A 27,570-nucleotide genomic window follows, 5' to 3' on the forward strand; every position below is an offset into this window, starting at 1 on the left:
GAGACTGAAGTGGGAATGAGTGGACATGCACATTTATTTGGATGAGGAATGCGCCAGATTTTCGCCTTACAACATGCCGTCCAATTTGGAAGGTACAGCCGAAATGGTGCGTTCCAATGCGGCCACACTCTGTGGAGTGGGATGCACACGTTCAAGACACCCCCCCGGTGTTCGATGAGGTCTTACCTCACTCTGACGCCGCTTCACTCTCGTGGCTGCAAGCGGTGTCGGACAATGCACGCGACTGCTTGGGAGGCAGCAGAGAGGCAACAAAGATAACATAAGCTACGCCCCAAAAAGGGGCGGGGCAATTTGTCGTAAATCTAATCACCGAAAAAAGCCCTTAAATCACTACAGAGTCTTTTGAGGTGGGAATTTTAGTACTGATGTCATTTTTTACATGCAAACCTATTATATTATTATTATCACCGGTAACTATTATTAAGTGCCAATATTAAGCTCATCCAAGTGTCCCTTTAACCATCACTTTTCCAAGTCAAGTCACCATAGCACAGCAATCTCTTAATGTCACTCTTCCCCGCTTGCCTTTGTGTGTCTATATGTTGCTGTCACGCAGGGATTGGAGGCCCTCCGGGTATTGATTGGACTCGGCTTAATGCTGTCAGACTGATGGGAGACATGCGATTCACAGACGGTATCTTGACCCTGGTGCACTCAGCCTCCAACCACGCACGCGCACACAAACGCACAACGATGACAGCTCGTCCATACACACAATCACAGGACAGTTTGTGGGCCGTAAGCTCATCCGCGCAAATGAACACAGATGAAATCACGCATTGCTGCACAAAGGCAAATGCTTATGCACACACAGTGTAACAAGTACCGCACAAACGCAAACACGCACACACATGCACCCTCGGGAGTCCCCCCTGACACCCTCAATCTGTCACAACTAAAACCCAGAGGACGTCGTCTTTGAGTCAGGAGGACCGCGACAGCACACTGAGCTCAGCAGAGTTTGAGCTAATCAAGACTGGCAATGACAGACTGCCTGCTATGACAGACATTTTCTACATATTTCACAGTGGAGGATATCATCTGTCGGGTTGGGGGCATGTAAAAAGTCCATTTGTCCTGGTAGGCAGTATGGATCGCACTTAATCGCACATCAAGGGACTCGACAGCTTGAGGTTATTCAGATATGTTTAGTTTTTGTCATTTTCAAACATATGCTGTGTGGATCAATTGCAATATGGCGTGATAGGTTTCTACAAAATAGTATTAGTATAATATATAATATGATATAATAGTAACATGAGAGGTCTCCTGGTAGGGCCACTCATTTTCTTTTTTTTTCCAGTGTAAAGTTCAGGGTTGCTATGGCAAAGGACACTGAACGAAATGCTATTACTAGCAAAATGATAACAAAGTGCTGTTCCCTTAAAGTATTGTATTTTTTTTTTCTAAAAGAGCTGTTTACCCATTTCTGTGTATCCCTGAAAAAAAGGGGTTTAAGATGATTCAAATGTCCATTTTCCTCGGTCAAGTACTGTTTGCCTTCTGTTAGTGCCGTTATCAGGGACATACCCAAGTCTCTAAAGGCTTTAAATGTTCCAAAACACAAATGAGTCCTCAGCAGTAGGCCTGCTAATTGTGTGCATGCAGAGCTGTGGATCAGTGAGACAGATGTGGTCGGATGCAATTGTGCGATGAATTGACCCTGGTGTTAAATGATGCCAATCAACCTTTAAAAATTCGATAAACAAGTAGCTAAGCCATGTGGAGAGCTGTACCCTCATCATCGTGAATTTCCTGCCGCGTGAAAGGGTCACTGACAAACTGTGACGCGAGACCTTTTGTCAAGGCCCTCTAAATGACTGGCTGGTGCTCATTTAAAGTGAGCCGTTCATTCGTACGATCCTTTTCCACTGACCGTTTGGTACAAATGCGTGTCATTCAAATTCAGTAAATCACACTACACAATTTGGAGATCAATGCCAAAACACTGCATTTTCATAAAAATAGGAGACAAATGATTTATAACACCTGTGTCAGTCAGAACAATAGGCAAGGCAACGCAAGGCAGCTTAATTTGCAGTATATAGCGCATTTCATACAAAAGATAAATGAATGTGTTTCACAAATTTAAAATGCAATATTTAAAAACAGAGGCAAACGAGAGATGAAGACAGCTGCGACTGGCCCGCAACCAGTTCAGGGTTTACCCCGCCTACTGCCTGAAAACAGCTTGGATAGGCTCCAGGATGGATGGATGGAGTTAAAGACAATTAAAAGCAAAGTAAAGTAATAAAAAGGAGCTTCCTAAAATGACAAAAAGAACATACAGTCAGGGTATCATATACATGCTGAACAAAAGGGGTCCAAAGACTGACCCTTGAGGGACCCCATATGTAATAGCCATTCAATCAGATTCAAAACTTCCAATGCTCACAAAATAACTCCTTTCCTCCAAGTACGACCTGAACTATTTTTGGACTGTCCCATTTTGTCCTACCCAAGTTTCCAACCTTCTCAACATTATATTGTCATCTACAGTAGAAAACACTGCACTGAGTTCAAATAAGACTGGCACCAACACCTTCCCAGGGTCAGTGTTCAATCTTATATCATTTAGTACTTTAATAAGAGCTGTTTTTATACAGTGATTAGGCCGGAAACCTGATTGAAATTTATTGAACACTTGATTTGAGTTCAAGAAGTCCACTTGAGTTCAAGAGAAGCATGTTTAAAAGGATGGGAAAATTACACATCGGTGCATCGCGTCTAATGCTGGATTACGTTACATAGTCCAATGAGCACAAATTTTTTTGGACCATCACCTGCTGTCAGCAGCTAAATCTCTGAGTGAGTGTTAGCAAAGCACAGGTGTCTTGCTGCAGACAGACCTTCACGTCAAGAACTGCAGTCACAACTGCTGTGTGACTGTGTTCTGGATCAAGGATGAAGGCAATTCAGACAGACTTCGCAGTTTCCTGCCATGCAAGCAGTAAAGTACATCAGGAGGACAACTTGAAACGGCAACATATCGTGAGGCCAGAGCAGCCCCACCCCTACGGATTTGTCTACAGCGATGCCTCTAGCACGAATAATTGTAACTTATTTATTTATTTATTTTACAGTTCACTAGAAAGCAGCTGGGCTTGTATTAAGACTGTGACCAACACTGGTTTAGATATCTAAATTTGCAGGGAAAAGTATCGTTTCCTGTCTGGAAATTCTTCATGCACATCTTAAATTTGATTGTTGACCGTGTATCCACATGCATATTCTCGGCCTCGGTGCTCTATAAAACAAAATTAGGATTCAGCATACGTATCTGAATGACTTCCATACTGTGTTTAATGACCTCAATATTTCACCTCACTGCCTTCCATAATACAGTACAACATAGCTCTGTAGGCTAAATTTGGCTCTCTCTCCTTGAGTCACTAAGTGAGCTGAGTGAAGGATGCTGTGCTTCTCTGTGTAAGCGCCCGCAGCAAAATCGAGTTTATTAAGAGCCATAAAAAACAACATTAAAATTCACGACCAAGGGAACGTCGCCTGACCCCTAGAGAATGATAAATTAGCTTCTGTTGCTCTAGCAAAACGACCATTTTATACCTTCATCTTCTCTCCGGAGCTCGCTCCACTTTAGTGTAGAAGTGCCGCAAAGGGACTGCAGTATATGCTGAAACAACAATATGTAATAATCAGACTTGAAAATTATTCAGATGTGGCACGATAATGAGGACGATATCATCTCAACCTTTTATCACATACTTAATTTGAATGTTACATTTGTGCACTGGCCACGACACGTGTTTATGCCCAGGTCTGTGCTAATACTAGTATAGAATTTTTTTTTTTTTCAGTCTAGTGTTTGATGAGCCTAAATTTAACATTCCTGGATACGGTAGCACTTAAGGGTAAAAGAGGCTCAGTACTTGTGGACCGAGGGTTACATCGCGGAGGGAGCAATTTCTGGGCTCGTACTGGCATCTGACAACCCACGCTATGCTACTGTTCAATACAACTTGTCAAACCTTTGTTGGTCTTTTTGCCTCAGAATGTTTCATCATTGCTTTTGTAAGATTGTTGTTAGTGCTACCATTGGCACTGATGTTACTGCAAGGCTGAGGCGCTTGTACAAATGTGTCCCAAGAGGCAAAAATGATAGAAATAGTGATGACACGGATTATTTTGCTAGCTCATCGTCCCTAAAAGATAAGGCAACAGGTCTGATTATGTCAGTTATTGGTGCGTACCGCGCTTACCTCAAGAGGCCGTTTAGACGGCACTACAGTACTCTCAAATGAAAATGTTACTAGTTTTGATTCTTTCAGTCACTCTCAACATATGAAGTGCCACCCCCGCTGCCAGTGACGCTCTACGTACTTATGTGGGCCAGACTGTAATTGTTGTTTGCAGCTGTTAGTTTGAGGGATGGCACAATAGATTTCATGTGACAGCGGTACTCCTATTCTCGACAAACATGGAAGCGTCAGGGCTACCTCTCGAGAAGTGAAGAAAAACCTGCTTAGAATTGGAGCCATGAAAAACACACCAATTACTGGAGGTAGGAAAAGTTGCGACTTCTGCTACTCAACAGCACTTGACTTGACTTGACTTGTAATCTCCTTTACATGCCGCAGAGCATCCCATCCTAAGAATCTACCTTTAAGGACGAGCCGCTGGCCAACCCGAGTCCCCGATGAGTCATCAGCCGCAAATCGTTAGGACTATGCTAAGCTAATGGATCAGTAAATAGATTTTTTACCGGATCGGATTAGGATCCGTTTGCATCCTAATTTGCTGGTAGTTGTGGTCTCATTAGGCTCAGGCAGAGATCTGTTTTGGATTTCAAAGTCTCTGTTCCAAAGCCTAGCAATGAAGCCCATCTAGACTGAGGCCCTGTCTACACGTAGCCGGAGTTTTTGAAAACGCCGGATATAAGGCTGCGGTTAACCCTATCATCCACACGTCCCCAGAGTTTTTTCAGTGAAAACGCAAAACTCCGGATATTAGATTTGCGGATATCTCCGGATTAGCGTTTTGCTGTGGACGGTTACACCTGGAGATTTACGTTGTCTCTGTGCGACAACAATGCTTTGACGTCATTGTGCGACTTGTGTTTTCATGCGAGTCGACATGGATTCTCGCGGCGCTGCGTTGGTTATAGCTATTCTCGAGGCGCTTTTTGCTTACTTATTTGTCCGCAACCAACCACTGCTTCTCGTTGAAAGGTTTAAAAGCAATTCTGACCTCTTGTCGGTCCTCCCGAACGCGTTTGCCGCCGTGTTTTTGGTTTCGTAGAAGTGACGTCAAAGGACGGAAGTTCCTTCTGAATGCACAGTATTTGGCTAACTACTGCCGCCTAGAGGCTTGGCGTGCGTTTGAAAACGCACTTCCGCGGTTTCGTGTGGATGCGTTTTTTTTATGTGTACTCCTATGCAGCCGGGGGCGAGGATATACGGTTGTTAAAAAAAACCCAGGCTACGTGTAGACAAGGTGTTAGACATTTGGCCTGAGCCCAAGGTTAGTTGATGTGTAAACAGACGTCAATTCTTCGGATTTGAGCTAGAATACTGCTGAAGGAACACTCATGAGGTTGTACAATTTGGAATTTGACCAAAATAACTGAAGCCTAAATTTTGACTTCAGCATTCATGCTTCACAACTAATTGGCTGTGGGTTTTTTTTTGTAATGCTGCAAAACAAAGTACAAATACTGCACTTAAAGGGGTAGTCATCCCAATCACCTTTTTCCCCGTCAGTGAAATGGGCGTCCACTAGTGGGCAGACTATGCTTGTGAGAACAATACTACAGGTAGGGAACGCACATGAAAAAGAGCACTGTACAGTCTTGTGAAGGCTGAAGTCATAGCGGCTCCGTGGTATCGCGGAACAGAACAGTGGTCTGTCTTTTTAAAGAACACAACACGTCGGCCGGTACTTGACCCGGTTAGGGACGATTAGAGGGACAGACGAAGACTTACCTTTATCCTTCCTTAGTCCGTCCTTGTTGAAAGACTTCTCGTCCTCCGTCTGTCCGTCCACAAATTGGGCGTCCGTCCGGGACAGACGGCCCGTTCCGTCCCTGGGATGGAATGCCAATCTCTGGAACTGTGGGTATGTGAAGTCCTTTGAGACTTTGTGATTAAAAACTATATAAATAAATATTACTTGACTTAAAAAAAATCTTGTGGCAGTAAAACGGCCTAAGCTTGAAGCTTCCTCCTTTTGCACACCCCTGTGGTCAGCGTCGCTGGCACACAATAGAGTACACCCGAAGGTTCATGAAGTAAGGACAGTCAAGGGTAGGCCAAATTAAGATTTTATTGTTTTCATGTTTTACATTGGTTGAGCTATTTTTACAATTGTGTGACAGTTACATTTGACAAAAAAAAAAAACCCCTGCCTGTTGAGTTAACATAACTTTTCTGAAACAGATTATTTTCATTTTAGCTACCTATGCAGTTCAGTGTTAGCAGTCTTCTTGGATTCACCGAAGCTTAAAACCAAACAATCTTTCCGCTTCCACTTTCACAAACATTTTACTGGAATATTCATGATGCAGCATGTAAGTATGGAAAAGTCTGCTTTGAGCGAAGCAATAACTGCACCCCTTCACTGTGGATTATCCCCTGCACGACGGCTGATGGCAACTGTTGTAATGTAATATGCAGCCGTTGTCATGAATTATGTAGTAGACTGTATTATCATCTGCTATATTCTTGTGATTTTTTTCCCAGTTCAATTTCATTGGAATGAAAAAAAAAAAAAACAACAACAGCCTTTTGTTGTACAGTATTATTCCAATTTGTTTCTGATTCAGTTGTTTTTTCCAGAAGAACTTTCAAAAGAGTGCAGAATCTAGATCAAATTATAGGACATTTCATATCATACATATATAATAGATATAAACGACTATTTTTAAAATTAATTATTAATCAATTTAATTTTATTTATTTGTATGTGCATAGTTATAGCATGGCAGGAAAGGACACGCAAAGAGTCATTTTTCAATTAGCTATTTTGGCTCTTTGCAACTGAAAAGAAAAAAATACTCTGAGAAAAAAAGATCAAATTGGATTATTAGAGAAAAAAAAAACAATCTAACCATCCATATTCTTTACCCCTTGTCATTGAAGTATGGGGTGAACATACAAATTCCACACAATGTCAGTCAGGACTCCCCCTGTGTGATGTAGACGTGCTAACAGCTATTTCATTGTGCTACAAGGAAGAAGAACAACAACAAAAAGAAAGTATTATTATGATACATTTATGATAATAAAGGTGTAACTAAAAGAGACTCCCTAGAACAAACTCGCAAAATGGTTGTGTGAATATATCCACCTCACGCATTTGAAAAAATACTTTATTATTCTAAGACTTCACTCTTGTGACTTCAAACTATTTTTCTTTTCAGTGTGGCCATGATACTTCTTATACTTATTCAACAAAATTATCCATCCATCCAGCTGTTTTCTATACTGCTTGTCCTCATTAGGGTCAAGGGTAAACTGCAGGCTATCCCAGCTAACTTTGGGTTAGAGGCGGAATACACCCTGAACTGGTTGACAACGAATCACAGAAACAAAATTATAAAAGTGAAAGCATTTTCCCACAAATCTCTGGATGTAATTTCAGATTTATTTGACAAAAGTTGCCCGCCTTTCTTTGTAACGTATTCCACAAATGTGTTCTGTATGTAATTATTTCTATATAATCCTCTTATTATGCAAATTCGATTGTTCTGTAATTGTCTAGTTGGAAATGAATGGGTATACAGTACTTGTACCCCTTTTATGAAATTTAAACTGATACAAAGTACTGTTGGAGTGATGGATGATGGTGCAGTTTTTTTTTCGGGATCATTATTTTGAACATTTAAAAAATGTGTAATTTTTTTATGCTCCACAGGTTAAGAATACATATGTTTAAATCAAACATCTTGCCATTTAACCTGTGTTTCAATGTGTTTTATCTGCCAGGTCCAAGAATTGCTATTGCTGCAGTTGTCACTCAAGACACAATTTAATATACAAGTGAACCACTATTATGTTTATTTTACTTCAGTTTGCTGAGATGGCCACAAAAACAAACACTTTTATTTTGTTCAGGGTGAGTGGCAGCTTGCCCCCTCCCCCAAAAAACTAAATGTATTGACGTGCTTGCAACCGATGTGGTGATAAACTAAGTAACATGAAATCAAGTGTATGACAAAGTGCAAAATTATATTTTGCCATGTCGCAGAACCCCCACACCCGGCCCCCCCCACACACACATGTGCACACACCCACAAATACATGCAGAAAAGTCACGCTTTCCCCGAGCAGATGCTCTCTTTATATTCTCAAATGCATACATTACAACACAGACTTACAGGATTTTAAGCACAAATAAACAACAGCAAAAAAAAAAGGAAGAAAAATAAACAGGAAAAGAAAAAATAAGGGTCTTGTCACATTAACAGGGACATCAGCTCAACATGCTTTTGTGGCTGCTCAGTTATTTTGCTGATTTCATCTCTTCGTGTAGTAATTTGTTTGGTTGTTTTAACTCACTGGTGTTCATGTTATTGTGTCCGCTCTCTCTCTCTCTTAGACTTCACTTCACTGTCTTCACTTCCACTCACTGTGTACACTAATGGAATTAGATGTAATATAGAATAGACTAAAGTAAAAAGGGATTAATAATGTTTAATTATTTCGAATCATATTTTGAAATAAAGATGAAGCCACACAGGACTTCCTCAGGTCAATTGTATTATTAATTCGTTTACCTTAAACAAACGTGACAACTATGATTCGATCAATCAAGCCCGCGGTCGAATTTTATCCGGCCGCACCCTCTGTCATAGGATTAATAACATCTGGCCGGTATCCCGGTTGACGGCGATGCGCATGAAATACACTCTAAATGCAATTTCGCATTTAGACACAAGAGGGCCGCAGCACTCTGTCCTACTCCATAACCGTGTGTGACCCTTTCCGGAAAGTTTCTAAAATGGCGACGATGAATAAAAAAAAAAAAAGAGAAAGTTGACAACGAGGGCCGACAATTTAACACAACGATTACCAGGATTTTGAAACTACGAGAAGTACGAGATCCGTCATTTTGACGTAATGCGCTCTGGAGCGCTGTAGCAATTACGTCATTGATTAAAATGATTATTATTCACTGCGCGAGTGTCTAATAAAGGTATTTTGTTGATTAAAATTCTCTTATGTGTATAATTTTAACAAGGAGACCCGGGTTGCAAAAGACTTTATTGGACTTCACTTCGAAGAAGAGGAAGTAAATCCTTAGTACGGCGCACAAAACAACTCCCGATCGCACCCAGGAACTATTTTTTTCCCCCATGGGGGAATTATAACAAATGGACCAAAAGATATGTTTAAGAACCTTGAAATTTAAATAAAAAAAGTAAAAAACAAAAGGCAGACTGCTTTGCTAAAATGTGCTTGGATTTATTGGCGTTCCATGTAAAAAAGAATGTCAGGCTAAATGGTCGGCCGCGCATTTTCACCTCACCAAATCTGGCCCTCTTTGCAAAAAGTTTGGACACCCCTGGTCTTAGGTCTTGTCTACTAGCACGGTCTGCCAAATTCCCAAACACGGTAGACTTGCCCCGTCACGAAAATGATGATGCGCCAGTTTTAAACCGAGAGCACATGCGCCTGTCTATGACAATAGAGCCCGAAGGATCAGCTCTCCCACCAGGCCAATCAACCCCGCAACCGTGCTTATAATTTTAAATAATCTTGAGCATGGGGTCCCCAACGTGGCTGCTCAAAGAGACTGAACAATTATTTTTTTTAGTTGATCGAAGAGACGGTGTGATTACGGTGTTTTAGCCTTGATAGCGATTCCGCTTGAAACAAGTTCCCGACCAGCATTAATATACGTTGGATTTTCTTTTTTTTAACAAAGAGATTACCACAAGATGGGACCAGCTCGTTGAAGAGAAACAAGTGCAGTACTCCCGCTATTAGCATTATGGCGGAATTGGTCAACTGCATATTTAATCATTTGTTTTTATGCCGGTTTCATCAAAATATGTCTACCTAAAACCAGTCCATGGTTCACAAAAGGTTAGGACTGCTGACCACACAAACAGATAGATCTACATTTCTGGTACTAAATTGATCTTAACTGTTGTTTTTTCCTCATTTGTTTCTGGCAACTGAAACAAACTGAACTGGACAAAGCTGCGCTTTATTGTAATATTATCATGGAAACATGAGTGAAAAGTGTTAATCATGACACAGGTTTGGCCCTATAAAAAAAAATGTGGAAACAACAACTTTCTACTGGTGCTTTTAGTTTGAACCGCTATCACTGAAGTCATAGTTGTGAGATTTGTTCTGAGCAGTATTTCACTATTTAGAGTTACTGGCGTCATAATTAATAAATCATTTAATTCTTGCTTAAAATGTTGTTATAGACGAGTGAACCTCTTATGCTAGTAGCATTAGTAGCAGTCAGCTGAAGTGAAGATATCTCAGTTAAGGGGGTGTACTGCACCTATCCTGTGTTCTATATGTCTTGTGATGACATCCATTGAACATAAAATACATTAATTGCACTATTACATATACAGTATATATCATGTCAAATATATCAAGCATCTGAGGTCAGCTAATAGTAGCACTTTCAGATGAACTAAACATTTCATATCAAAATAGACTTGATTTTAGAACAATATCCCCAAATACATCACATAGTAAATTTGTACCCACTACTTTCAGTTAATGTCTGCTCCGCCATCACAATACAAATGTTTCTATGCATAAAATTGAGACAAAAAAGAAAATGAGCAAACTCTTTGCTATTTCAACACAATGACACAATTTAGTGCAAAGATGGTGTATGGTCTACGAAGGAGTACCTGGGCCACACTGAAAAGAAAAGAAGTTGTCATGTAAGTTGTAACAATAAAAGTAGCATTTTTTTCTGAAAAAATGTATATGAGTATTATATTACTTTTACAGAAAATAATTTCTCCTTGGAAATTGTGTTGCTGTATGTATGTCATCTTCAACACCGCTCATCCTGTACAGGGGCGGGGCTGTTGGAGCCTATCCCAGCTGACTATGGGCGAAAGGCAGACCAAATCCTGAACTGGTCGCCAGCCAGTCACAGGGCACACGCAGACACCGTTACTGAGCGGGAACTGCTCCCACGCTGCCCGCATACAAGTCAGACGAGTGGTACCACTACACCATTAGCGACTATGTTGTCACGTTAACAAGTGAATGTCAAAATTCCCACCAAATTCCAAGGTGTGAGACACTGTGTGTCTCAAGTGATGTCATATACTTGTCGTCAGCCAATATCATTTCATATTTGTTGAAAAACACTTCTGCTTCATAATTGAGCAAACACAACAACAGACTTCAATGCATACTTTATAAACATTTACACATTAAAAGCGTTCATTCTGCTGCTGTTGTTGATGTGTCAAAGCACTGTTTCATTGCTTGTCACGTTTGTACAAATTTAACATGATAACATCCTCATTTTAACGCAGGCACTGTATTCCCCGCATGTCTGTGATTTCCTAGTTGGAAATGTGCCTATTCCTTGATTTTTTGGGGGTAATATATCCTTTAATTGCGGAAAAACGTACATGGTAGAATTTATTTTGGTGTTGGAGTTTTTCCCTTTTTCTTGACAGTGGGGCCCTAATCCTAGTCCTTCTGTGGCGTTCCAATCTGGGAGTGGCCAAAAATACACAAGAGCATGAATAATGCAATTTAATATGTTGTACTTCACAGTGTATCCCTGGATGTGCATTCACACTCACGCACGCATACGCATTTAGCACTCGCAGTGAGCCAGGGGTCTGCTACTATAAATGCTTCTGATGGCGGGAGCTTCATTGACAAAAACTACTCAACTACAATGTTAAAAAAGAAACAAAAAGCACATGTTGTGTGATGAGTCATTGAAACCTTTGTTGACTGGGTAAGTCACACGTGTTGTGTCCAACTCAGTATGAGTCCAGTAGATATGCACACTCACAATGTCTTTCTCCTTACACATTGAGGGTCTGCTGGTGACATCCTAGTGAGTCCTGTGGACTCACCATCTTAAGTTAGCAGTGAGTCGGCGTCAGCGGGATGTTTGTAAAATCACCTTGGATGGCCTCACAGTGCCAAAGGGAGAAGATGAAGGGGCTGATTTTGGAAAGATCTTCTCATAAAGTCTTGCTGACAGTGTCCTCCAGACTGTATGGCCAATACTTGTTGAAGAATGTTTCACTGCTGACACACAGGGGTTGTCTCAATGTTTTGTTTGTAAATGCGGCTGCAATGAAGAGTCCCGGCTGATGCTGAAACTAGCGGAAAAGAAAAAGCCAAAATGTAGAGAGGCTCAAGGCGTGGTGTTGAGTTTGTGAACCTTTTTGTTGGACAGAGGTAATGTTCTGTAGTGACTGGCCACAGCTCATCTCACAGCATGGATCAGGGAATCTGGTAAGCAACAAATGATTAAAAAATTATCACTTCATGATGATTCGAAGAGCTCATTTGCAAAATGATATAAAACATATGGTTAGAAATAAGATTTTGTATTGCAATCATATTGTCATATTATATTATAATATATCTATATCTATATATATACTGTAACTATCTATATCTATATATATATACTGTAACTATCTATATCTATATATATATATACTGTAACTATCTATCTATCTATATATATATATATATATATATATACATATATATATATATATATATATATATATATTAGTGCTGTCAAGCGAGTACATTTCTTTTAACTAATTAATCGAAAAATTTTCCATAATTGATTGCGATTACTATTTTTCAACTAAAATTTTTTATGAAGCCTGGAACCGATATTTACTTCAGTAAAATCTTGGAATGAATGGAAAAAAAATGAAAAGTACAGTATATTTTTGCATTCAAAGACTGTTCTATTAGCTTTCTTTGATCCTTGAATACCATTCTTTTCCTGTATAATACAACTATTGAACGATACACCAAAGCTGGACAACTAATATGGTATTTGAATTTGACCTTGCAAAGTGCGCAAATTATTTTGGTTTTCTTCAATGAGCTGTCGAGCAGCTTTTCAAAGTAAAACTCTGTTAAAACCCGTCTTTGAGACAGTGACTCTCCTCTAAGTTTGGCTGTAAAGTGAGCAGAGATCAGGTGCCACAGGAAGTAAATAAAACTGAGTTAACCGAGTTCATTTTTTTGTAATGTGTTAGAAGGTTTAACTTAATCTCCATCGTTAACGCTTTAACTTTGACAGCCCTTTGTGTGAGTGACACTTTAATCAATTAAGTTCCATTAAATTGTACTTAATTGAGGTATACATAAGGTATAGCCAGTTGTTCCACCCCCTCGAGTTGTATGCCATTTACTAAATGAAAGCCATAGCATACATAACTATAAATTGAGAAAAATGACTGAAGAAAATGCTGTCGATTTATGATTTTTTTTTTTTTTGCAGTGTGGCTCAAAATAGAAAGCATTTAATTCTTCATCTTAGCGTGTTTTAAGTGCAGAACCAGCAGGCTAGAATCTTCATGAAATGGAGATTCATTTTGGAGTGCTGAAAAACAATCACCGGTGTGTCAAAACAGTAAAATCTTGAATAAGTGAACTCTATGAATAACTGAATAAAGAGACGGGACCATTGTACTAATTGTGTCATTCCATGTGGAATACAATTTACCTCCACTGAAGGTGGTCGGGTAATGAATTCATTTAGCCAATCGTCTGATCAAGAATACATTTGAATGATAATAGAAGTCAACCACGTACTGTGGATAAATCCGCAAATGCTAATACTGTATATACATGGCTGAGCATAAGAGTCGCCAAATTTGACACCCAGGATTGCCTATATAAATCATTCAGACAGCTAAATGTGCTTTGGCAAATCCATATAGTATCACACAAATTCCCAGTACTAGCAAATAAATATTTATGGTGCCTCCAATTCACCTTCTCTCAGTGTCCTTGGTAATTGTGCATGATTCATTTTGTTTCCTCAGCGGAAGAGGGGAAATCAATCTTGGAGTAACGCTCGCACATTCCAAAAGCCTCTGGATTTGTCGAATATAAAAAACTTCACAGACGCAGCTTTGGGAAAAGAACCAAACGAAATGTCTTATATGTTTTCTGTTTTTTGGAAAAAGGAAAGGGATGTAAACCTCCCAGCAAAGTCAAGCAGAGTGAGTGTAAAACTCGTTTCGATATGACTTTCAATTATGTGTTGTATTATGTGGGTTGCGCCTCGGAGGAATGTGAGATGGCCAATGCAGCTACATATGGGGAAAAGTATTATATTTTGTATATTAGCATAAACTAGCTTAATAATACAAAGGAAGCATGCACAGTAGAGTACATTTTGTAATTTATGATCCTTTGTAACCTTAATACAAGGCTGCTGAACAATAACGTGGAAGACGAATGTTTATGAATGTTGATATGTTATTAATCAGTTATTTACATTCCTTAGCTTGTAAGCATGTTTTAGTTGGTTGAGAACATGGGTCAATGACATAATGACATTTTTATTGAGCAAAAATGAACAAAGCAAATGACATCTATGGAATTATTTGGCAGCAGCGTTATTATTATTCATTTTAATTATAGTTAGATGCATGCATGCACCCTAATTAATGAAGCTTAGAATGCCTTGTTTGCCAAGTTGCCAATAAGTGGATTTGTGCCTTGAATTCCCGTTGAGAAGCATTAAACCTGGGTGTACAGTGTACTATTTTTTTTAAATACTGTATATACTTTTTCATGTTTTTGATCTTCAGCCAAAAAGCAAAGCATTTTTTACCTAGCGTTCCGCTTCGGGCTGAGTTAAATAACAAAACGTGGGGAGCCATTCAAGGCAAACCCACATGCAAACCCGTCCCCTTGAAGCGACGTCATCTGTTAGCTCTTTTTAATTGGCTGCTGCTTGAAAACGTCGCTTCTGTGCGACACACATTAAGAGGACTACAACTCCCAGGTGACTGTTCGACCTTCTCTTCTTCCGGCTAACAGCCGCGCAGTAATATCGGAATAAATATATTCAAAATCAACCCCAAAGGCTGGTGTGTTAAATTAATTGCTAAAGACAAAAAGGAAGGATATTTTCGCTATAATTGCAGTTTCAGTTAATTTTTGTCTGTTTGAAAGTTTTTTGTTTTTTTGTCAATGTAAATTTTTTTTCAATTTTAGTTTTAGTTATTTCGTTCGTTTTCGTCAACGAATATAACCTTGCAAGACATTTCACCATTTTTAAATTCCAGGAAATGTTTGCACAACAAGAAACCTTTAAAAGAAACATTATATTTAAATCTATATACCTATATATTGAAATCAAAATGGCGTACATTGCCCGCACACCAAAATCATACCGACGAGGGTTATTACATCCTCCTGTATGTCTCCGATGAATACATACTGTATATTACTCACGTACTTCCAGGTCGTCCTTTTCTCACCGCTGCATCCTATGATGGCTCCTTGGGCAAAGGCTGCAAAAGAAAGTAGATCGGCATGAAAGGAATTGTTGTGTTAAACCCTCCCTCAACATGCTGGCCTTTGGCACGCAGCATAAGTTCATTTAAAAGCACAGCTGGTATGTCTTGCAATTATGTACAAGGTGAAACGATGGAAGATGAAGGTTACTAAGTACGCTTTTAGTTTTGCTTGACTTTTTTGGAGAGGTGCGCCGTGAACAACGGCTTAATGCCGACATTTATCTTTCGCCTTGATTGGTGGGACAAAGCAGCTTCCTTGTCATCTTAATATTGGCGAATGAGCCACTTTTGCGTAGATAATGACTCGGCTAATCACAATCACGAAGCTAACGATGTGTTTAGCCGATCAGAGGAACAAAGGCGAGGCAAGCGCTGGAGAGCTGCATTGGCAATCCGCTGCCCTCCTCTTGGTCGTGCCAGGCGTCGCGTTTCACTCGCGTCTGCGGACTTGGTATTCCGCAACCAACCCGGCTTGCCGTCCCGTGATCTGTCACTCGGTTCGTCCATCTGTGGGACCGGCTCGCTGCGCCGGTGACGGAATTCAGCCTTGTGAAGAGCTGTTGATCCATCACACCTCTCTCCGGCATGTCATCTAAATGCTAAGTACTTCCACTGCATCTTTAAATCAAAACAAGGAACAAAATGAGGCCGCCCGAAGGGATAAAAGCCACGAAGGCAGCAATGCAAAGCAAACCTCTGGCTTTCTATTACATTCAAGGAGCAGCTCGGAAAGGGTTGGACAAGAGGAACAAACACGATGGATTGCAGTACCTTGTTAACAACCCTTTTGATGGGCAAAGATGAAAAGAGAGGACAGGGTTATGGAAAAGCCCCCTCGAAAGGTGACTGTAGGAGAAAATGGCATGTTGTTTGAGTTCTCCCAAAGAACCACTGTAGATTTTACAGCTTTACAGAATGTCAATATCAAATATCCGCTCAGTCAGCATCTCATGTATGAACTCAACGGCTGTATTTTTTTTCCCCCTCCTTTGACTCTACTCTACTCTTCTAATGTCATAGAAGAAAATATGAAGATGATAGCCCCGTTGCAGCTGCTCAGTAAAATGAAGGGATGCCTTTTTGAATAGCCAGGAGTGAGCTGGAGCCCATCCCCGTGGACTTTGGGCGAGACTACACCCTGGATTGGTCGCTGGCCAATTTCAGGGCATATATAGACAAACAACTGTGCATAATACACTTACATACACACCATATTTATATCACATACGTATTTTGAGTCCTCAGTACAAAATAACCAATACATTTAATTACATATCGACTGCATACACTAATTCCGCCTAGCCGACGGACCGGTCCATCTATCCGCCTATGACGGATGCCCATTGTGCAGGCGGTAAAGGATAAACTGGGAAATTAAAAAAAAAAAAAAAAGATGGATTAAGCATAAGAGGAAGTGGATTTTCACTCATCTTTATAATCGTTTATAACCTGACATTGATGATTATTGTTTCATTTGATGCAGGTAAATTTGCTGCTTGATTCGTGTCTAATGTTGTTGCCCTATAATGTCCAAACAGCGTGCCGCGCCGACTGCTATTTTTAGCCGCGTGACATCGCATCGAGCGGCAAAGGGTCAAGATCGACTCTAGATGCGCGCTCGGAGACGACTCCTGTTATTGCTGCTTCTCAGAAAGAAACATGGCGAGTAAACACTGCTGCCATGGAACTTGCACAAACGACTCCAGGCACTATGACCCTCCACATATGAAGGATGTCTTCTCGTTTCTCAAAGCCAATAACTCAGAGGGATAAATATGAATGATGGGTCAGCTTGTGCGGACGTCCAAAAGACCAGTTTAACGCCAGCAATTGTTTAAGTAAAATTGTTTGGTAGCAATAATTTTGTGCTGGCTCTGCTATTTTGGATGTATATTCTGTTTACGCGATCTTAACAGCAGTGGTAGTGTTTGATTGACAGTTGAGTGGTTTCAGCGCAATGAGCGGACACGCCCACACCAGTTGAAGTCTGTTTTTATCTACTTGTTGTTAACAACACCCTTTGTGGTATGACAAATTTGGAAGACATTTATTTTCACTTTACCGGGATGTTAATCTTAATCACTGAATTAGTGTTTATGCTGATCTTCAAACCAAAAGCATTTTGGCAAATGACTAGCACGGGGATGACCAGAGAGGCTTAAAAACAAAAGGTAGAAAATTTTTGTTTCTATTTTACATGCAGAAATATTGAATATCAATTTACTTCATTAAAGTTACTTTTACACTTGATGACTATGTCTTTTAAAAATGCTGCTTGATGATGCCAATTTCACACTGGAAGGGATAAATTATCCGTCCATTATCTATACCGCTCATCCTCACAAGGGTCGCGGAGAGTGCTGGAGCCTATCCCAGCTGTCTTCGGGCAGTAGGCGGGGGACACCCCGAATTGGTTGCCAGCCAATCGCAGGGCACACAGAGACAAACAAACATCCGCACTCACAATCACACCTAGGGGCAATTTAGAGTGTGGGATAAATTATATTCCTATTATTTCCTATAGCACAGTTGTAGGTTGGTCAGCTACCTGGAGAGATGATGTACCTCTCAAGAGCTTTCACAGTATCTGGGATCACAATTGAACACCTCGTGTCTTTCCTCAGATCTAGGTTATCGATCGGGGACCTTCTTGAAGTCGGAGCAGAGTGCTGAGGCAGCAGAAGGGGGCGGCATGATAAACTGCTCCCGCTAATTAAAAGGTGAATGTGGCCCCACAGGACTAGACAGTGCGAGAAACGGGCCCATGCAACCAGTGCTCATCATCCACGGCTGCAAACGAGAGCGGAACGTGGAAGACATTGGACGCGGAAAACATCGCTTTCCTGCCGGCACACAGGATGAGGGGGCTTCACTCACAAGCACTTTGCTGTGTAATGCAACAAACATTTTTGGACCTGCTCTCTGAGTTGGAGGTGCCCCCTTTTCAACTTGACTTGTAAACATCGAGTGCTGTAAATAAATGATCAAGTCTCGCAGTTCAAACGAGGCTGATGCGCCGGCTGAATCGTTTGCGCCACTCTAGATCGGTGTTGAAATATTTAAAGGGAATCAATTTGCTACTTTCCTTCATCGAGATGGCATATTTCAGGATCAAAGTATTTTCAGAAACCTCATTGTGCTTCACAAATAAAAGCTCAGTTGACGTGTAGCTACATATTTTTAATGTCAGGAGAGAATCCACTGAAGCAGATTGGCACTTTAAAAAGATTTCAGTTTTGTTCTAGAGATCTCAAGTCGTTCGAAATGCACAAAAATGTGACCAGAAAAATGTGACAAGTAAGCATGTGACCAGTGTTTTACTTACAAAAAGAAACATGGAAAACTCTGAGGTGGATGCATGACTATGAATCCAATTTATCAAGGTGTGAAAGTAAAACATAAAATAAAACTAAGGAATCGGTAGTCCAAAGTCAAACAAGAATCTAGAACGTTACTTCTGTGTTTATTTCTTTTAGCTTTTTCTTTAAACTGCATATCATTTCACAAGGTTTTCAGTCATGATAAGCCAACGACAAAATGGTAAAGATGATAAAACAAACAAAAAAAAAATGTAAGCGCTGAAAAAGGCACTGGTCACAGGTCATGTCTTGCCAAATGTTGATTGTTAGGTTTCCTATCCAACAATTTAGGAGACATAAAATGCATCCTCCCCCCTCGCCCGCACAATTTAAACAGCTGTGAGGTGTTTCTATCATATGACTCTTACATGCTTTTGTCAAAATACCCTAAAGAAGAAGAATGACAGCACACTTTTCACCCTCTTTTTTTTTTTTGCCTCACTGAAGACAGCCTTGTTTGTGGTTGCAGTCCTGCCCCATGCAAATACTGTAAGCTACTGCTCACTCTGCCCCCGACTACCGCGGGACCAATGCAGAGTATGACTTTTGTTACCATGACGTCTTGGGACAGAGCTAGGGGGGGTGTGACGAGGTGAGCTGTTATTTGAGCACGAGCGGATCCAGAAACCCCAGAGTGAGAAGAAACAGACAGTAAATGCATCATTTTTATTTTCACCCACGGAGGCAAAATTTCATCACCAAGCTGCCGAATTCCACTTATCTATTAGTGTGCAGACACATCACCGCATACAAATACTAATCAGTATCAATACCCCGTCGATTCATCCATTTTCTGTACCGCTTTTGTTCACTAGGGTTGCGGATGGGCTAGAGGGCAAGACGCATACACACGATACACCATGGACAGATCACCAGCCAATCACAGGGCACATATAGTCAAACATTTACACTCAGATGTGTTAACCACTCATTCTTTGTGCTGCCTCAATGCCACGAGTAGTTTGGGGAGAAAAAAAAAAAGGTGCAGTGTTGCTGAGAGCTTTAGCGTGTCTCACCCAGTGAGAGGCTTTTCTTCGCCCGAAGTGCTATGAAGAGTCAGTGTTGAAACGTGGCCTTTGGCTCCAACAATTTCACACCAGATGAAGCTCTGGAGACGAGCTAAAACGCAAATGGCAGTTCAAAGGCTGCCGATGACAGAACTTGAAAAGGGCAGAAGGATAAAGTGTGCTCGATGTGACAACACAAGGGAGCGCGCATGCAACCTCTAACACTCTAGACAGAGAAAAGACCTCTACACCAAAGAATACATAGTGTGTATATATATATATATATATATATATATATATATATATATATATATATATATATATTAGGGGTGTAACGGTACGCTAAATCACATTTCGGTTCGGTTCGGTTCGGTTTCTTGAAAACTTCGGTTCGGTGTATTTATATGTTTATTTTGAAAAGATGACAAGTAAACGGCATATTCTTTAGAAAAAAATAAAAATAAAAGTGAACTATTTGGGTTATATTCTAAGAAATTAAAACCAGAATAAAAAATACACTAACAATAAAGATCTCTTCATTTTCTAAATTATTAAGACATTGAAATCTTTAAATACTCAGCAGCAACAGCCTATGACACAATGAAATACAGTAACTTTAAAGTCTTTATGAAATTATTGACACTTTTTAGGCATTGAAATCTTTGAATGTTCAACAGCATATTGTAACAAATTGGGTTATCAGTTTGTTTTTGTCAGTTGTTTTTGTTTGATGTCTTTGTTTGGCGGCGTGTGTGCTCGTGCGGCGCCTGCGTGTGTCGTGAACATTACGCTCTCGACGCCGATTGGCTGTTTCCCGTCTAACGTCAGCAAAACGGGTGTCAGTCAGTGACGGACAAGATGGACCGTTCCATCAGTCAAACGGAAAGCACACCTCTACTAACGCAAATACAAGCGAACCATTTTGAACTTGTGTGGACTCAACCATGTGATTGATGGAACATGCAAGTTGCTTTGCATGTACACAGCTCACTTTGCAATATACTGGACATTCAGTTTTTATTGCCATTGTCAAAGTATCCCACTTTACATTTACTTGCCCTAATTTGGGGATTACTTTATCGTTTCTAAATTTCACTGGAACTGCCTGAACAGCGTAAAAGTGAACTCATTGTCAGAACGAGACATAGTATACCAACAACAATAATAGAGGAAAACAAGAGTCTCCTGTAATCACAGTACTTCAACATGTGGCTGTTTGGCCACAGTGAGGCTACACATTTTATTTGAGATAGCTACGTTATAGGCACGTGCAGTAAAGTGCCTATAAGACTGTGGGCTACAAGCATCCGGACTTAAAGCACAGCAACAGGCTAACCTAATGCATGATGATTTATTATCATTTCTAGGTGGTGTGCTCAGAAAAGTTCATATGATAAATATTGCCACACAGGAAGGCTGGAGCCAAGGTTTGAACTCGGAAACTCAAAACTGCGAGGCAGACATGCGAATGTAACACATGTATCATAAAAAGAGAATAAATCATTCAGCAAAGCAAATCAAGTGAATTCATTTAGTATGATGGTTAGAGCTCAATGTTTGCCAACAACCTTTGATGCGTTTTCTATTTCATAAATGTGTCCACTGCATTTTCTACTCATCCTCAGCATCAAATACAACATACATGAATGCTTAGTACTGTCACATCACTGATAGCAGCCACGTATGGCCGGCAGCAATTAAGTATCGCTGCCAAGTTGGCTGGCAAAAATAATAGCCTCATGTAGTATTAGTGTCGTTTATGAAAAAGACTGACCAACAGAATATACATACACGAAATCTCAAGACAGCAACACAACACAGAAGCTGAACACATGGCGCTTTGTCCAATTCAAAAGTAGCATTAGTATACTCATTAAAAAACAACCTTTCGAAAAGTTAGCGCACTACTTGTTTGACTTCATCACAGTTGATGTCTACTGCATTTTAAGTGCACCGTTGTTAGGATTACTTGCTGTTGCACAAAATCAAACAAATTCCTCTGCAAACGAGAGTGAAAGGCAACAGGGGGAAAAAGTTGGAGGACACAGCACAAACTGCACGGCATTCATATTTAATACCAGAAATCCACTACTACTTTTTCATTGAATTTTAACGATGTTAAACATTGCTCTAAGGACTTTTAGTGCTGATATTCCTCGCCAACACTTTCCGGCTGAATAAGACCGTTTAAAATACATCAATTTTTCTCTCGGCATATTTTTACTGCATGTACCTGTCAGTACAAGGAGATGTGGTTCAAGAGACAACTTCACGCGTTACTCCTCTCAGTGTCACACGCATCCATTGCATTCAATGAACTGTGTTGGTTGCAGGCTAATGAGAGGAATTTTAACACAATAGAGTTCATTTACGTCCACTCTTCTTTTTGCAAGAGCTGCAAGGAGAACATTTCATTCAAATGGATGAAGAACGAAATACTTTACAAGATCACCATAATGCAACTTCAAAAAGGTTGAGTCAAACCACTGAGATGTTTTTTTGTGAAGTAAAGTGGATAGTTCAGAAGTTTAACAGAGATTGTTTGGAACAACACCAGCAATCTTAAAGTGGAAGTCAACCCAAACATATTTTTTTGTTCAAGAATATGTTCTATGCAAGCCCACTGGTTGAAACCAGGCTATATGATTAATATGAAATATGAGTTCAACAGCGCGGCACGGTGGTCGACTGGTTAGCACGTCCGCCTCACAGTTCAGAGGTCGTGGGTTCGATCCCGGCTCCGGCCTGGCCTCCCTGTGTGGAGTTTGCATGTTCTCCCCGTGCCTGCGTGGGTTTTCTCCGGGCACTCCGGTTTCCTCCCACATTCCAAAAACATGCATGGTAAGTTGATTGGATACTCTAAATTGCCCCTAGGTGTGATTGTGAGTGCGGATGTTTGTCTCTGTGTGCCCTGCGATTGGCTGGCAACCAGTTCAGGGTGTCCCCCGCCTACTGCCCAAAGACAGCTGGGATAGGCTCCAGCACGCCCCGCGACCCTTGTGAGGAGAAGCGGTACAGATAATGGATGGATGGAGTTCAACAGCAAAATCCACCTGTTTTTAGCCATCTCGGGGGGCGGCCATTTTGTCACTTCTGTCGACTGAAAATGACATCACAACTACTCAGGGCTCAGGTAACGACCAATCACAGCTGACCTGTTTTCTGAAGCTGAGCTGTGATTGGTCATTACCTGAGCCCTGAGGGTGTGTGATGTCATTTTCAGAAATGACAAAATGGCCGCCCCCTGAGATGGCAAAAAGGGGTGGATTTTGCTGCTTAACTCATATTTCACAAACACACTATTAATCAGAATGCCGAGTTTCAACCAGTGGGCCCGCTGGGAACATATTCTTGAAAAAAGTATGTTTGGGTTGATTTCCCCTTAGTGATTTCATTTTTTTGAAATCATTCTTTTAAAGTAGTAGTCTGCATTTGACCTCTTGGCCTGCTGGTCGTTTCCATTGCTATCCGTGACACAAAATCCACATTTAATCTAATGAAAACTCATGTTGTCACTAGTCTCAATGTAGTGCATCATAAAATGTGTTTAATCACAGGAGAGTGACACACTTTACTGGCTCACAAAATTTGCGAGTCATTCTCCAAGGAAGCATGCCAGCATTCATGCACAAGGCTTGGTCCATGTAGCAGACCCGAGCATGAATAGAGCAGAGTCATGAGCAGCTCTCACAAATCTAAAGGCTGCCATGTCATTTGATTAGGTTCATGTGGTGAGACATTCGATCTGAGCTTGAAAACTCAAGGCTCCATATTCGTGGATAGCGCAGGTGCCCTTGAATCTAAAAACTGGCGCATCTTGATTTTTGTGCGGATACAAGCCTCATTTTGGGGAATTTGGCAGACGGCTCTGCGCCGGGCATACCGAGGCCGTTTGCATTGACACCGCCCCGGTGCACCTGACAATATGGTAGCTGAAAGTAGACTAAACGTAATGGAACCATGTCTAAGTATTGGCATAGGGAGTCTAATGTGATTTTGGTGAATTTAATAGTGGCGGACAGATTCTGAGCTCAGTGGACATGTGTGGTGGATGTCATTATATTTCATTCATAAATATGACAAAAGCATGCATCAAACCCTCGAACTCAATTCCTTGAACATATCATTATCATCATGCTTATATATTTAAAATCACTCTCCTGGCCGCAGCACAGCTATGCAGCAGAGAAGTGACTCAAAATGTACAATACGTTGTTTCACCTTCACGGGGTGCTGGACTAGTGATGGGAAAATGAAGCTTCATGAAGCACTTGTGATATTGTTTATTCATCTAGATGGTGCTCTTGGTTTAAAGATAAAGGCAGGTGCAATGAAAATATATTACATTTCCACTGCATCTTTAAATCAAGAGTGTCATCTAGAGGAGTCAAAAATTATCACAAGTGCTTCATGAAGCTTCATTTGTCCACTATGCTGGAGTTACAACAGCCTCTAGAGTGCACAAGGGGAAACACGCTTCAGGTTTTGGGAGAACATTCCATCAGATTTGACAGGAGATGCCCTCATTTAAGGCTTGCCCCACCCACAGTGTGCCCCTTTCATGCGGGCCTCTGGGGGAGTGTTTATGTGTCGTGTGGTGGCAAGCAAGTTCGTCAAGCTGTTAACACTGGAGTGGGTGCTCATAAGTGGATTTTCATGAATGTGAAAAATGAGCTGAGCAAAGCCGTTTGCCCCAGAGAGAACGTCTCCATAGCTTTAGGACGCCGCTGATGCCTGCCGGTGTGGAGGATTTTATTCCAACCAATTTTAACTGGATTCTACCCTTTGCCAGAATGAGGAGCGGGATCCTAGTTAAGTAAGCCATTTGAAATTTTAAGGTAAAACCTTTTGGCAAACAGTTCAATTGATTAAGTTCGCAAATAAGTGAGTGTGAGGCTTTGGGCAGACACCGTATGAAATAGATGTTGTATATAAGTGCACTCCATTTAGCATTTTAATTGAATTGGGCGTTGTATTTAGCAATGACTGAAGCGCGGCTAAAATAACGATGATGGAACGACGAGTGACGGAGTGGCGATTACAGTTTGGTTCGGCTTGACAAAATTACGGACTGACGATGACGGATGCGTTGCCCGGCCGCTGACGAATGACCAATAAATTTACGCGCCCACATCAGCCCATAACATTACAATTTCATTCTTATAACAATGCAACATTTTCCTTAATTTTCTTCTTTTCAGCGTTCCCCTAACGCTCCTTCTATTTCTGTACAATTGAACTACCTACAACGGCGTTGTAATTATGAACTTACTGTAAAACTTACACAGAATATTTGTTGTGCGTGTATACAAGTGTGTGTGATTGAGTGCATCACGGCTTAAATGAAAAAAAGGACATTAGTAAGAGAGTAGTCTATAAAGTGGTTGGTTCTGTATTAATCAAGCTTGACTTTGGATCTTCTTCACATTCAGCCAGCTAACATTCATACCAGCTAGTGCTTACATAACCTAACTTTCATGTCTTATAGTTAATAACCTTGTTTCCCTAAAACCATCACCAGCATCACGATTAACGAACCTGTCCTCAGCCATGCTAATTGAAAAGATGCAGAGAAGCATATCGTTTGTACGTGTAGCACACACACGCACACCCACACACACACACACGCGCGCACAGACACGCATACAGTGTACATACACAAGTATGAACCTAAGTATGCTGTCAGAATAGATTAGGACACAAGTGCAAAGCATGCGTGAAATCTGCCGCAGATGCCCGAGGCAGTCGGACAGAAGAGGCGGATGAGCGAGTGAGAGACAAGAAGGAATAGCAAGTGAGAAAGAGAGCAAGAGCAAAGATCAAATAAAAAAAACAAAAACAAAGAAAAACCCGACCACAGCTTTACTTCTGATGTTGTGTACCTGACCATGATGACAGTTTCCATCATCACAAATCTCATGAGGACTTGAACCACACTGATTTTTCAAAGCGCATCTTGGATTTCCTGCGTCTTTGGTCATGGTCTAGTGAAGCACTTCATAAAAGCGCACCACAAACTATTGCTATTTGACAGATTTTGCACCATAAACGATCTTTTTTTGTGCAATTATGGTGCCCCCGCATTTCTGTATTCACATACAGTACGTATCTTTCCTGAGACGATGACGTGGTGTTTTGGGTCTTGCGTAACCGCGCGCTAACCTACCGCCGACAGCAACAATGGTGGATCATCGTGTTACACTCGTGCTGTAAAAGTTGCTGAGCATGATATGGCTTTTACAGCAAACTCTCCTGCTCCTCCACTACCACCGTCAGCAACAAGTGGAATGGAGAAGTACAGTATATCCCACACGTTCTTCATCTAACATACAACCAGATGACCAACCACTTTGTATTCCCCACCATTGTTTTATATTGACATCACATGGGCTCAGAGGGAACTGTTTAAAAACGAAAAAGAAATTAGATCGGCATTGTTTCTGTGTTGTCATGGCCTAACCCATCTGATATTGACCTGAATGTATGCAGATTTGTTTAAGTGAAAATTAAAGTTCACTGTTAGTCATCTGTACTGTACAAACCAACGCATTCATAAGCTAAGGTACTCAAAACCTGGTTCATTAAAACAAACCAAGATATTTTCTTGAATGTCTGCTGGTCTTCAAAACCAAGTGAATGGCAGAGGTATCGTCGAAAATGGAGGTACTTATTTTGAAGGACGGTTCTGGCAAGCTATTTGAGATACTTGAATACGGGGACTTCTTGATTGAAAGCTGCAGTGTTGACAGTGATATATTGAATCCGTAGGGATTACCACACAGTGCTTGCTTGAGGGACCGGAAGACAACATGGTGCGGCAAATCCTAGAAGGCACGTACTTTTGTTGTCGATTACATGCTGCCCGATGCACATTATAGTTTACTCCATAAAAACTCACAGAAACATGGGTAGAATGCACAATTTGAATCGTGCTAGAATCGTCGTTATGCAGCTTTATGCTTGAGTTAAACTCATCAAGTCTCAAAGCAACAAATACTTAACAGTTGTGTGACAGTGCGCCAGGGATTTGAGGGATTTGGGGACCCATGAAAAGAAATTGCGCCACACATCAATGCCGCAAATTGAGAATACAACTTTGTAGGGCTCCGCCTGCTGTCAGTCATAGGCCCTTAGAATCTCCCTTCTGGCGCCTCTGGGAGAGTGTAGGACCTTTCAGAATTTTACAAAATGTACTTCTGGATGAAAGGATCTGAGTGACTTCTGCAGACCTGAATTGAAACAATGACAAGAATCTATATTTGGGATGGTGATGCCTGATATAGCCCATTTCACCCACCATCTCCCCCAAATCTGAATGAATCCATCATAAATATGTAGTTCTACACAAAATACAGCCTGCTGACAGAGAAGCCACTTCTAAACAGACTTGCAAACCAAACGTCCATCATAGGGTTTGTGGAAGACATTTTCTCACAGGTATGTCAACATTTGTTTGGTCTCCGCGTTATCCTGCAAAACATATGGCTAGCGTGCTGGCTAGAATACATTCTAGAGCATACCATCAATTTCAATGTCAAAAAAACAAGTCGGCGCCATTAATCCGAGCAACAGAAAAGTCGAGCTATCTTAGTTAGATAACAAGGAAATGGACCATCTATCATAGCCTAACATCCTGTAAGTCAAACAGCATCAGTCACCAAAAGAACCGCTCAATGGTAGAGTTGGCTCATTTACAAAATAA

The 27,570-nt window shown here is 40.9% G+C and overlaps 1 protein-coding gene across 9 annotated transcripts in view; it reads right to left on the bottom strand.

Annotated features, from left to right (window-relative positions):
- Window positions 1-6,906: 6,906 nt before the first annotated feature.
- tafa5l (TAFA chemokine like family member 5, like) overlaps window positions 6,907-27,570 on the bottom strand; it is a 54,363-nt gene continuing 33,699 nt past the window's right edge. For 5 of the 9 annotated variants that reach the window (XM_086027774.1, XM_086027757.1, XM_086027749.1 and 2 more), the window contains exons 5-6: window positions 15,442-15,496; window positions 6,907-12,449 (exon numbers count right to left, since the gene is read on the bottom strand). In XM_086027774.1, coding sequence (XP_085883900.1) covers window positions 15,473-15,496 — 24 coding nt within the window. In that variant the 3' untranslated portion in view covers window positions 6,907-12,449; window positions 15,442-15,472. Of the gene's footprint in view, window positions 12,450-15,423; window positions 15,497-27,570 lie in introns of all 9 variants that reach the window. The other 4 variants (XR_015086436.1, XR_015086437.1, XM_086027786.1 and 1 more) reach the window with 4 other exon arrangements.

The sequence above is a fragment of the Filicampus tigris genome, chromosome 1, assembly GCF_054856515.1.
Source record: "Filicampus tigris isolate MCC_2025a chromosome 1, RoL_Ftig_1.0, whole genome shotgun sequence".
NCBI classification, from domain to species: domain Eukaryota; kingdom Metazoa; phylum Chordata; class Actinopteri; order Syngnathiformes; family Syngnathidae; genus Filicampus; species Filicampus tigris.